Genomic DNA, 13,228 nt, shown 5'->3' with positions numbered 1-13,228 from the left:
CTCATTTGTGATGAGAGCAAGCCTAGAGTACATTAAGCGACATCTTCACCATCCTTCATTTTGAACTTGTCAAGTTGACTTTGAAGCACATCCAACTTGGATTCCTTGACGGAGTTAGTACATTCGTGCATATCGATCAAAGTATCCCAAATTTCCTTTGCATTCTCAAGACGGCTGATTTTGTTGAATTCTTGGGGGCACAATCCGTTGAAGAGGATATCGCAAGCTTGAGCATTGTATTGCAGCATCTTCAATTCTTCTGCGGTAGCTTCATGATTTGGTTCTCTCCCATCGAATAATTCACCTTGCAAGCCAATACACACAATAGCCCAAACTACGGGGTTATGTCCAAGAATATGCATTTTCATCTTATGCTTCCAACTAGCAAAATCATCAAAGTAAAGACCTCTATGGTGGTAATTTCCCTCGCTAGACGCCATACCCTCCTAGGTTGTGAAACCAAGGCTATGATCACCAAAGCTATGAAAATTAAGGCAAATGGAGATCAAAGCTCCGATACCAATTGTAGGATCGAAAGTATGTCTGGGGGGTGATTAGACTACTTGATCAAATAAAAATCGAGCCTTTTCCCAATTTTAACTCTTGGCAGATTTTAGCAACTTAACACAAGTCAAGCAATCGACCTACACATGCAATTCTAAGAGTATAGCAGCGGAATGTAAATCATTGCATATGAAGGTAAAAGGGGAGGAGTTTGGAGGGACAATCGCAATGTAGACACGGAGATTTTTGGCGTGATTCCGATAGGTGGTGCTATCGTACATCCACGTTGATGGAGACTTCAACCCACGAAGGGTAACGGTTGCCCGAGTCCACTTGCCTCACTTGGGTAGATCTTCACGAAGTAGGCGATCTCCTTGCCCTTACAAACTCCTTGGTTCGACTCCACAATCTCGACGGAGGCTCCCAAGTGAAATCTAACCAATCTAGGAGATACCACTCTCCAAAAGGTAATAGATGGTGTGTTGATGATGAACTGTTTGCTCTTGTGCTTCAAATGATAGTCTCCCCAACACTCAACTCTCTCTCTCAGATTTGGATATGGTGGAAAGATGATTTGAGTGGAAAGTAACTTGGGGAAGACTAGAGATCAAGATTCTTGTGGTTGGACTGGAATATCTTGGTCTCAACACATGAGTAGGTGGTTCTCTCTCAGAAAATGAATGCTGGAAGTGTAGGCACATTCTGATAGCTCCCTCCACGAATGTATGAAAGGTGGAGGGGTATATATAGCCTCCACACAAAATCTAACCGTTACACACAGTTTATCAAACTCGGTGGGACCGAATAGTGAAACTCGATCAGACCGATTCAGTTCAAATTGTGAACGTTAGGCTTTTCAGTGGGACCGACCTGATCAACTCGGTTGGATCGATATGTTAGGGTTAGGGCATAACTTGATCTCAGTGAGACCAATCACATTAACTCGGTGGGACCGATTTCAGTAATAGGCAAACAGAGAGTTGGTCAGGCAAACTCGGTGGGACCGATCCCTCATTTCGGTGAGACCGAAACATTACGCAAAGAAAACAGAGAGTTTGCATTGCGAACTCGGTGGGACCGATCGCTCATCTCAGTTAGACCGAAACGTTACTAAGAGAAATAGAGAGTTTGCAATCCCATCTCGGTGAGACCGAGATTCCTATCTTTGAGTCCGAACTGATTAGGGTTTCTGGCTATGGCTATGTCAAATGAACTCGGTGGCACCGGATGTATCAAATCGGTGGGCCCGAGTTTGACTTTAGGTTTAGGACAAATGTGGAAATGAGAAAGTGGGTAGGGGCTTTTGGATCATATCACTAAGTATTTTGAGCAAGCAAGCCATTAAGCAACACCTCATTCCCTTTTAATAGTATTGGCTTTTTGTATGGACTCAATGTGATCTTGGATCACTAGAAATGAAAATGTAGAGTCTTGAATTATTGCCAATATATGTCCTTAGCATTTTGAGGGGTCCATATCTCTAGTCCATGCCATGTCAATCATTGAACTTTCTGAAATGATTATCTCAAAAGAGTATTAGTTCAATGAACTATATGTTGTTAAGAATTACCAAACCCACCCAGGGATTAATTGCACTTTCAATATGCAAAGAGGCAAATACAGGTTACCAAAAACCAAACATGTCCCAAGTTTATATCTTTTTATTGATGACACTTCAAGGCAATGCTGAACCATCACCATAAGAGTGAAAAACATATAGAAGTGCAAAAGAAAAGCAAAAAGTGCTATGTTTTTCCAATTACGTTTTTCATTTATAGCGTGCTTGCGAATCCTTTATACTTATTTACAATCATCTACTCACAACTTTTTTTTGAACAAAGCAAGGCACCTAGAAGGTGCCCAATTTCCATTGACAGCTTAAAGAGTCATTACAAAGATCAGGCCAGTGAATACAGAGTAGGAGATACAGCCAGAAAAAGAAGCTGAATGGAATAGCAAAGATAGGTTGAAAACAAGTCAACCAGTTGATCTGCAGCTAAAAGAATGCCAGAAGGGGCATTTAGGAGATCTATCCTAAAAGTAAGAAGTAGCGTGAAGGTGTCCCCAATCCTGAAAAACCTTTGAAGAAGAAGCCCAGGGATCACAAATTTGTTGAAGCGTCCTTCAAGCCTAGTAACAGTACACCTTGTGAAGACGGTAGCCTGTGATAGAGAAATGAGCCAAAGCAGCCGCCACTGGACAGAGGTTTGCAACATGTGATCGAGTTGAGCAAGACATTATAGGTTGATTTGTTGCCTGATACACCTGCTGAGCAAGGTTGTGAGCTACTCCATTTAGATTCCTGGAAATATGAAAGACCTGAGCATTGAGATTAGTGTAATTTTTAATAAAAGAAGCCAAGTCATTTCTGATATTCCAAGGCGTAGCAGGATGGAGATATTCTTAGAAGCAGCAGCAGAAGCAAGCGGGAGACAGTCAATTAAAAAAGTAGGTTGCTGCACATTTAAGTAGTTTGCTAGCAGAGCAGCGCAAGCCAGGGCTGTAGCTTCTGCCTGAATGGGCTCAACGGTTGCAGGTGTAGAAGCTTGAATCTGAATATTGAGCTCCCCATGATTAGCAGGAAGAGAAAAGTAGATACCAATACCTGTGCCAACCTGTCCTCGAAGAGCACCTGGTATTTTTGAAGTTCGAAAAGCCGCATCCGAAAAAATCTTCGGCCCCTTAATTACGAGATCAGATTGAATGGATTTGCCCTGCATAGGAGTTTGCTGCTCATTAGGAAGATTGTTAGTAACACTATTTTAGCCATCTGAAGACAAAAGTGCCTCAGCCTGCATTGCACCGTCCATACTAGCAGCCATAACGTGGATCCTATTAGGATGCCCTTTCCCGCGTTCAGAAAGACAATCGTTCCTAGCTTTCCATAAAGACCATAAAAATTGAAAATATTTTGCAGGGAAGCATGAGGGTGATGTGAAGCCATTAAAGAAGTAACGAAACTACTGGGCGGACGACAGTGCCCGGCCGAACTATGGACGATGGCTGATTGTACGGCTTGATACAGTACATCTTGTGTAAATGGACGTCTCGATGAGTAGCATCGTGTGTAAATCGTCCATACTTGTCGTGTGTATAGCAGCGTTCAAGAAGTAATGGTGGTAAGCAAAGAGTCCTGATTATGAACGAGAGCATCAGATCTAATATACCAAGGATGATCAAACCAAGCAGCTCTAGCAAAATGACAAAGGAAAAAAAGATGAAAATCATCCTCTTGTTGAGTATATCTGGAGCAAAATTGAGGCTAATTTTTTTTTAAATAATACATTTTTTTATTAATTTTCAAAAATATTACGCTGATATAATAATTTTCGAAAATATTATCCAGTCGGCCCACAGCAGGCCGACTAGTCCTAATCGGCCCACAGCAGGCCGACTGGGTACCTATCTGCTTCCTGCACGCCGATTGGGCTCTCGGCCAGCAGATCCACGTCCAGTCGGCCAACTGCTGGCCGATAAGGCCGACAGGAACTAATTGGCCAGCTGTGAGCCGATAGGGACTAATTGGCCTGCTGTAGGCCGACTGGTGCATGCATACCACATTAATTTTTTTTTGACCCGTAGGATTTTTTTTTCAAAACTATGACATATTTTCCCGCCAGCTCGTTCCCGCCACCCATTTCTCATCCACCTGTTTCCCGCCATATGTTCCCGCCAACTCTTTCCCGCCACTCGTTTCCCGCCATATGTTCCCGCCAACTCTTTCCCGCCACTCGTTTCCCGCCACTCGTTTCCCGCCATATGTTCCCGCCAACTCTCTACCTATAAAACCCCCTTCAGACCGAGGTGGATAAGCATTCCAGTGTAGTTTAGTTGAGATGTCTCATTATCTTTTCGATCGTAGTTTTCACCCTGGGATGAGCAGGACTCTTCTGAGCCTAGCTACCGATTTCAGGATGGACAATAGGATAGTTTCATGGGACGAACTCACCGGTAGTGACACCATAATGAATGAGTTGGCTCACCAATTACGTAGGTCTGGGTGGCCTGAAAGGACGTATGAAGAGGTACGTAAAGAACTTCTTAGGATACATGAAAGGTGGAAGAAGGTGGTGGTGCCGAAGAGTGAATCTTTCAGAAGGCTTTCAGCAAATAATCCATTATTATGGATTGAGGAGAGCGAGGACGAAGATGATATCTTCATGCCACCGCTTCCGGGTTCTGCATCTTCGAAGGGCAAGAGTTCTTCATCGTCGAAGGGCAAGAGTTCTTCATCGTCGAAGGGCAAGAGTTCTTCATCGTCAAAGGGCAAGAGTTCTGCATCGATGGAGGATGACGATGATGACTTCATGTAGTTTTATGTTGTATGTTGTAAGTTCACTCGTACGTACCGTTTAATTTAGATGTAGTTCTATGTAGTTGTTTGTACTGTCTTGTTGTACGAGCATTCTGTTCTATACATAGAATAGACATAAGTACATAGTCATTTGTCTCATACATAAGTACATAGTCATTTGTCTCATACATAGAATAGACATAAGTCTCACACACAAATAGATGGTAATGTCTGTACTGATAGATAGAAGCGTCAGTGACGACGTCTGGCCTCGCGAGGAGGCGGATCTGGAATCGGCGTCCATCCCCATCTGTCAGGTGCCCTAATGGGACACGGTGCCAAATCCGCAAAAAAACGGGCCATTTTGGTGTATTAATTGGAGCTATTTCGGGTTGGAGAGAGGAGGAAGGAAGAAGAACAGAGAAGGAGAAGTGTGCTGCGTGAGGTGGGAAGGAAAGGAGAAGGGGATGGGAAAGAAAAAGAAAAAGGGAGGCAGCTGCGGGGCCGCTCCCTGTCGGCCTGCCGCTGGCCGATCGGTCGGCAGCTGGCCGACTGGGGCGCCCGTGCCTCAGCCCGCGCCGACAGCTCCCGGGCCACGTCGCCCCAGCCAATAGTCGGCCTCCGCGTGGCCGATTGCACGCCTGTCGGCCTGCAGTTGGCCGAGAAGTACCTGTCGGCCTACTGTGGGCCGACTAGGGTCAGTCGGCCTGCTGTAGGCCAATTGGATAATATTTTCGAAAAATATTATTTCTGCGTAACATTTCTGTAAATTAATAAAAAAAATATATTATTTAAAAAAATTTAGCAAATTTGAGAAATATGGTTGGAGAATCTTCCTGCTCTCATACCAGTAGGCAGGGCCTTGCTGAGGAGACGCCAAGCAAACGTTTTAATTTTAGGAAGCAAAGATTTGTTATTCCACACCAGATTGAGAAAGTTTTTTAAGTCTGCAGAAACTTGAGAGGGAGTTGTTCTAGGATGGGCATGAATGCCTTGTAAACAAATTTTGTAAGCAGATTTAGGAGAACAAGCAAATCATCTACTCACAACTTGCGAACTGACTTTCCCCTCAAAAAAGAAAAAAGAAAAAACCTGCGAACTATAACTCAAATACGTGTCCATCCATGGCGCACGTAATATCTCGAGCTTAAAAGTAAAATACGCCTCCGACCACGCTTTTATATAACCAAGACAGGTCGGGACACGGGCTCCTTCTCTCGCATATCCCCACAGGCGCCTCCAGACCCCCCGTACGAAAACCGGAGGCGAAAACCCTCAAACCCTAATCCCCATGGCGGACTCCGACGCATCGGCGCCGCCGCCAGAGGTGGCGACCGAGATGAAGATTCCAGTCGTAGACCTCACCGACGCCGTGCAGGAAGACGCTGCATCTGACCCTGCGGCGGCCGCCCCCACGCAGGAAGAGGAGCCATCAGAGGTTGCCGAGGCCGAAGGCGACCACAAGAGGAAGCTCGAGGAGGTCGACGCGGGCGCGGAGGCCAACGGCGCCGGGGAGGACGCCAAGCGACCGCGCGTGGAAGGGAACGGCGCAGGTTAGTCTCTCTCGCGCCCCACCCCCTCTCCATCCACGTGTGCGTTGTACCTAGGGTTTACTCTCTCGGCGACGATTCTAGCGTGTCAAACATGGTCGGTTTTGTCTCAAGCTTGGGCGATCCGCCTGATCCGTTCGTTATCTCTGTTGGGATCAGATGCCGTGCAAAACAGTGAGTCCTCCGAGAAGCCCCAGGAGCCAGTCGCTGTGATTACCGAGGGGGCGGCAGATGCCCAGAATGCCGAGGCTGCTCCTGCCGGCGATGTGCAGACAAGTTCTGAGGTCAAGCCTCAGGATACTGCAACTGAAGCACCACCACAACAGCAAGAAGGCGATGCAACTGGTGCCCTGCAGGAGACTACCCGCCTAATTGATGTGCCCAATACCAAGGTATGACCATTGGCTTAGATTAAATCTGTTTTTTGGAGGCCAGTGTTGCATCAAGCACATAAATTCGTGTGTACTATTGATTTACACACATAATTTGCTTATGCTGATGGTGGAAATTCATGCAGGTCGGTGTTCTAATAGGAAAAGCGGGTGAAACGATCAGAAACCTGCAAATGAGCTCGGGCGCGAAGATCCAAATCACAAAGGATGCAGATGTTCCTTCAGATGCCACGACTCGTCCAGTCGAATTGGTTGGAACTAATGAGAGTATTGACAAGGCTGAGCAGCTTATTAAGAGTGTTATAGCCGAGGTATGCTAAATGTATCAACTTCCTCAGGGGTTTGAAGTAGTTCACGTTTGCTGAACTTATATTGGTAAAAGTTACATCTCTAAGGCTCTTTCCAATGCATATATTCCAGGCTGAGGCTGGCGGTTCCCCTGCCTTGATAGCCAAAGGTTTCGGATCTGGTCAGTCAGGTTCAGAGCAGTTTGAGATGCTAGTCCCTGATAATAAGGTTAGTTTTCAGTGTTGGTGATGAATCCAACTGTTTTGTTTGCCTAACTCTTTTCTGATCTTAATCTATTTCTTAGGTTGGTTTAATTATTGGAAAAGGAGGTGAGACAATTAAAAACCTGCAAACCCGATCTGGTGCTCGAATCCAGGTAGATAATTTGCATGTTATGTTGGCATTTTTAAACAACTATAGCTTCTGTTAACTGAGGCTTGAGGGCGGCGGTGAATGTTAATGTAGTTAATTCCTCAACATCCTCCGGCGGGTACTACACTGACTGAAAGGACTGTACGTGTTACTGGCAATAAGAAGCAGATAGAAGCTGCAAAAGAGTTGATTAAGCAAGCTATGAGTCAGGTGATGTGACCCTGCTTTGTGCTTTTTTGTTCCATTATTGCTGTGATGAAGCCTCTCATGCTCGAGGCTGTTGTGATCCTGCTTTATGCCTTTTATCATTCATCCGTGCAGTGATCAACTCAGTAATGCTTCATTCTGTCTATTGTCCATATGTACATTTGTGCTGTGATTACCTGCATGATGCTTATGCCCCTGTGATAAACGTAGTGATATCGAATCTAGTGTTGTCGCAAAAAAATCAAGTTTGTGTATTATGCTACTTGGTACGAAATCATAGCATGTACGATTGCCTGTCTTTTTCATTTCTACCTTGTCTGATTGGTACAACTGGCTTTTAGCTATGTCACCATTTTGGTAGTTAATTATATGTTATTCATGGTGCTATGCTAATGCTGCTAATAAATGTAATGCACTTAATCATCTTAACTTTTCAAACTTTTTTGTCAATTATGTTCAAATTGCCTCGTCTATGAATAAGACTGGAGATGTTTTGCCTGAAAGGAGTCTCCCATAGTTGTTTTTTGGAGTAAAACCTTTTATCTTCTGATAATAGGAACTGAAAATTGTCCTAGTCGATGCCATTTTTGTAACTTGCGTGATGCTCCCATTTTAACATATATAGAACAGTTGTGGCTGTTCCATTCAAGCTTTGCATCTTGTAAATTTGAACATTGTTCATTTGTCTATGAGCACACTTTAGCGCAAGTGCATTCTTGATTAAATAGCAATCGAAAATAGTTACTTTATCGTGCTTGGGGTGTTGTATATTGCCCCTTGCCCATTTACGGAATCTGAAGTATGACTAGACTAATCTGTGTCTTCTACAATGGCCTATATGACATTCTTGATATATAGAAGTGCCTAGCTGGACTGGAAGGTAAGTTCTCCGTTTGCTCTACTTTCCTTGATCGATCAATCAGTCAGTGACATGCAATCGGCTTGATTGGGTTGTAGTAGTTTCACCCACATAACTTTGTTGTGGGTTATTTGTTACTGCTAGAGTTTTATTCTCAACCAAATTTTGCCCTGAAATATTTAGTATGTATTTTGCCCTGAAATATTTAGTATGCCACCTATTGTTCTGCATGTCACTATAAAATTTGAGTGTTGCATGCAACCTGCCCATCATGTTATTGTGCTTTGATGCAGTATCAGCACGAAACATAATGTGCAGCATCGATTATTTAGAAATAAAATTAGGAACCATGAATAAATGGTTCACCACCAGTTAATATTGAATGGTTTGTATTTTGGACCTAGGAAAGCTGGATACAGTTATAAAAACAATAATAGAAGAGTTAATGGTTCTAGTGTAACTGGCTTGCCCTATGTTTATACCTGATCCTTGGCTCTGGCTTTACACATGGTTTGGTCAATTAGGCTCTTGCTAACTCTAGATAAAATCTGATACTGTTTCCTACATCGGAAGTCGTAGCTGACACATCAGGTTATCTCCCTTCCTGTTTCCGTGAATTATCTTTTGTTGAAGGTGCCAATTGGAGTTGGCTGGGTATACCAATGCAGATTCAGCTAGGCCTTCCTGATGGGGTCATCTCTTTCATCCGTTGCATCACAGCAGAGGGATATTGATCGTTGTCCCTTGACCTTGTATGGTTTTTGTAGTTGGGGTAACTGGTAAGGCTGCTTATGGCTGAAATGGAAAGAAAAACCAATCCTGCATTGGAAGACTGCACCAATTGTATCATTGCCATGACAAGGATACTGCATCACCATGTCTAGGTTTGCTAAACTTAATTGTTTGCAACTCTCTGTTGTCTGCAGAACCACTTCTCTATAGTCAAAAAGCTGTGAACTATGTCACATCATTTATCTTAGTTTTATGATGCGCTACCTCCCCCCACAACTGCAGTCCCTGTCTGTCCCTTTATGAAGTTCGGGCTAATTAACCTTGTTATCATGTCAGTGCTTTGCATGTGATCTTGCCATGTTTTTTATTTCTGAACTGCACGAAGATGTGGAAATATGTTGAATTGTAAACATTGTTTCTTTTAATCTGTGAAGCTCTTGTTCCCTTGATTCTACTGAATGTGATGATGGTCTTGTTGGTATTTGCATTCTTTACTAGTGTCTCATCTCATTGACATTATGTGTTTATTCATGGACGGTTGATTCTATTGCCCTTTGTGTTGCACTTTTCGCTTTAGATGTCCACATGCCTGTATTTTTTTTCTCTTGTAAGACTACTTTATTTGAATGCTGTAGCTATGAAAAGTTCTTTACTAGCACACACTTTCAGGTTTATTCTTGTACAACTTTGATATGACAGTTATCCTTCTATGATGTTGTTACATCTTATATCCAGCCTTTGTCTGTGCCATTTACTTTTCTTGTTTGGTTTCTAACATACTTTCTTATACAGACATTTCCAAGAAACACATCTCAGTCTGGTGGCTATGGTCCGCAACATCACCACCCTCAGGGTCATGGCCCAGCTTCTCAGTGGGGGCCACGTTCTCAACCTCAGCAGTATGGATATCCACCAAGAGGGCCTCCTCAGAACGCGCCATACTCTCAACCCCCTTATGGTGGTTACCCACAGCAGCCACCACCAAGAGGTGGCATGGGCTGGGACCAGAGGCAGGGCCCTCCGCCTCACCAGGGTGGTGGTTATGACTACTACAAACAGGGATCTCAACCATATGAAAGCCAGCCACCAAACTACCCCCCTGGACCAGGTAACTACAACAGCTATGGCCCATCACAAGCTCCAAGCTATGGACAGCCTCAGTATCCGCAGTCTGCGCCTCCACAGAACTATGGCCCTGGATATGGTGATCCTAGGTACAGTGCTCCAGCTCCAGCCCAGCAGTACTATGGGCAGCCACCAGCCGGTCCGCAGCAAGGTTACCCTCAACAGCCAGATCCTTATGCTAGACCTCCATATGGTGGACCTGGGCAATGGCCACCCAGAGGCAGTGCACCTGCAGATGGTCCTTACCAGGCACCACCCCCTGCATCTTATGCTCCGCCAGCCCAGCAACCTCCTGCTTATGGTCAAACATACCCAACTGGACCTGATGGGTATGCTCAGCAGGGTTACTCACAGCAGGGTGGGCAAGGGCCAGCAGCATATGGTCAGAGTGCTCCGGCAGGACCAGGGTACAGTCAGCAAGGCGGCTATGCGCAGTATCCTGCATCGCAGCCAGCATACGGTGATCAGTCAGCTCAAAACAACGCAAACTATGGCTATCAGGGAGCCCCAGCTGATCCCAGCTATGGAAATGCCTACCCACAGTCAGGATATGCTGCTGCACCGACAACTGGTCAGCCTGGATATGGTCAGGCAGGATACACCCAGCCACCAGCTACAAACCCACCAAGTTATGATCAGTCTGCGCCACCGGCAGCTCAAAGTGGCTATGCTGCACCTGCTGCAAACCCACAGCCTGCGGTTGCAAAGGGCGTGTCGCCTCAGCCTGCTACTGCTGCTGGATACGGCGGGCAGTGGACTGCCTGACTTCTGTTCTGAAGCCCCGCTGAAAGCAAGATATATTTGAGAGCTATATGTTTTGTCACCTGCTGTTTTAAATCTTTGGGATGAGGCTTGCCCTCTAAAAGTTTATACTCTCTTAGTACTAGTAGATTGTTACTTTAACTTTGAACTTCCTCCTGAGTTGAAAAGAGAACCTGGTTAGCTTATTACCTGTGAGAGTAATTTCTGCTTGTTTTTGTGGCGCGTTAGCTATGTTCATTCTTCTGCTTGCCGAAGCAATTTTGACCAATGTGCTGTCCTGATGTTCTTTCAGAATGTGTCCTGAGCATGTAAGCCCCAAGCCCATTCTGGAAATCTAACAACTTACAGCAAGATGTAGTTCCTCTGTCCCAAAATTCGTCTAGACGTGATTGATACATTTGTATTTAGACAAATCTAAGACAAGAATTTTGGGACGGAGGGAGAATGTATGTAATGGAGGTTGCATGGAGTAGTATGAAACCAATGGTGAGGTCATGTTTGCCAGTGTCGTTGTAGAAGCTCTTAGGTCAGCTGACCATCGTGGAATTTATGATACGATTCACTCGAATTTAAGTGAGTACTCGTGCAATCTTCGTGGTCAGCGTGACGAGTGTGCTAACTCTCAAATGTTACCATGTATGGTATGCAGCGCCCCATTTGCCTCGTGATATATGTTGTTCAAGCTCATTGTGACAACATGTCATCTTTGTTGGGTAGCTCGGTCCCTCTGGACATGTTCAAATATGACTTCTGAAGGCCCATAGATATCTTCACATGATGAAGACTCTTGTCCTACTAGTGCGTGTCCACACTATTAATTTGATATCTCTATATCCATGACCTATGAAACATGAACATCAAGCCAGCATATGCTTAGTTTAACCATGTCTCTTACGAGTTACGAACACCATGTCTTCATCGATTAGGGGCCACCATACACCATAAAACTTCATTAAATGATATTCAAGGACAATACTTAATACAAACATGTCGTTGTGCGGCATTTGGTTAAGCCTATAGTACATGTTTAGCTACCATACATCGTAGAAAAGTCAGTTTTTCACCGCTTTTAATGTGTATTACAGCATCAACGTTAAGGAACACCCAACAATTTCTTCGCACCTGCTCCTTCCGTTCCTAAATATAAGTTTTTTTAGAGCTTTCAATATGAATTACATACAAAGTAAAATAAATGAATCTATACTCTAAACTATGTCTATATACATCCGTATGTAGTTTATATTGAAAATTTTAAAAGGACTTATATTTAGGAACATAGGTAGTAGATGTTAGACTAGAACGTCATCGTTGTCGATGACCTCAACCGCCTTGCCACCGTTCGCCCCGTAGAGCTTGAGTACGACGCACTGGTTGCGCACGGGTAACGAGGACCCCTCGCCGAGCTTGCGTTGGTTGGCGGGTTGCTGTTGACATGGATTTTGACCAAAATAAAATAAAATGCATAAACCACATAAAATATAAATGCAAAATGGCAAAAATCCATTTTATAATGAAAAGAATCAATTAAAAAAATATAATCAACCACTCAAATCGACGACCGACAAAAATAGGCATATTATATATTCGATTGTTTGGTAATGCACACAATAAACCGATAATTGTAAAATATGGCAAAAAAGAAACAATAATCATCAAGTTTTTGTCCTAAGAAAATCGTTGAGGACAGATAGCTTTCATAAAATCCCGGCTTCACAGACGGCGCCAACAGGGCGAAATATAACAGGTACGAGCGCGGCGCCACCAAAATATAGTTGCGTTAACTAAATGTATAAAAATATAAGTGAAGCCAATAATAATATTGATTTGATTCTTTGGGTAAAAAGTGCATGTGTACATACACGTATAGGATGTACGTACTCCCTCCGGTCCTTTTTTTCTTTGCGTTTTAGAAAATTTCAGTTTTCCCGCAATGGTCTGCGCGTAGCTTTCTTTTGGCTGGTCTTTCCGACTATGCCCCTGCCTTTTCTTATCCGACTGTACCGCATGCGCGCATTAACTCCTATCCACCGTTCCACGAACCAATCTGCTAGCCCTCTTTTGCACACAGAGAGAGGAGCCACATTAATGCAGAGAGAGAAGCCGTATGGATGCAGAGAAATGGAGAGAGGAGAACGTGGGCGTG

At 44.1% G+C, this 13,228-nt stretch overlaps 1 protein-coding gene across 1 annotated transcript; it reads left to right on the top strand.

The window, feature by feature from the left end:
- Nucleotides 1–6,011: 6,011 nt before the first annotated feature.
- On the top strand, nucleotides 6,012–11,366 carry LOC119340244 (far upstream element-binding protein 1-like). The gene is made up of 7 exons (XM_037612141.1): nucleotides 6,012–6,351; nucleotides 6,508–6,740; nucleotides 6,866–7,051; nucleotides 7,161–7,256; nucleotides 7,333–7,404; nucleotides 7,494–7,610; nucleotides 9,991–11,366. The coding sequence occupies exons 1-7, from the start codon at nucleotides 6,090–6,092 to the stop codon at nucleotides 11,086–11,088; spliced, it is 2,064 nt and encodes a 687-aa protein (XP_037468038.1). The 5' UTR covers nucleotides 6,012–6,089; the 3' UTR covers nucleotides 11,089–11,366.
- Nucleotides 11,367–13,228: the final 1,862 nt, after the last annotated feature.

This window comes from Triticum dicoccoides, chromosome 7B (assembly GCF_002162155.2).
Source record: "Triticum dicoccoides isolate Atlit2015 ecotype Zavitan chromosome 7B, WEW_v2.0, whole genome shotgun sequence".
In the NCBI taxonomy this organism is placed as follows: domain Eukaryota; kingdom Viridiplantae; phylum Streptophyta; class Magnoliopsida; order Poales; family Poaceae; genus Triticum; species Triticum dicoccoides.
Note: the sequence above shows the minus strand (reverse complement) of the source record. Positions and strands in the feature narration are given on the sequence as shown.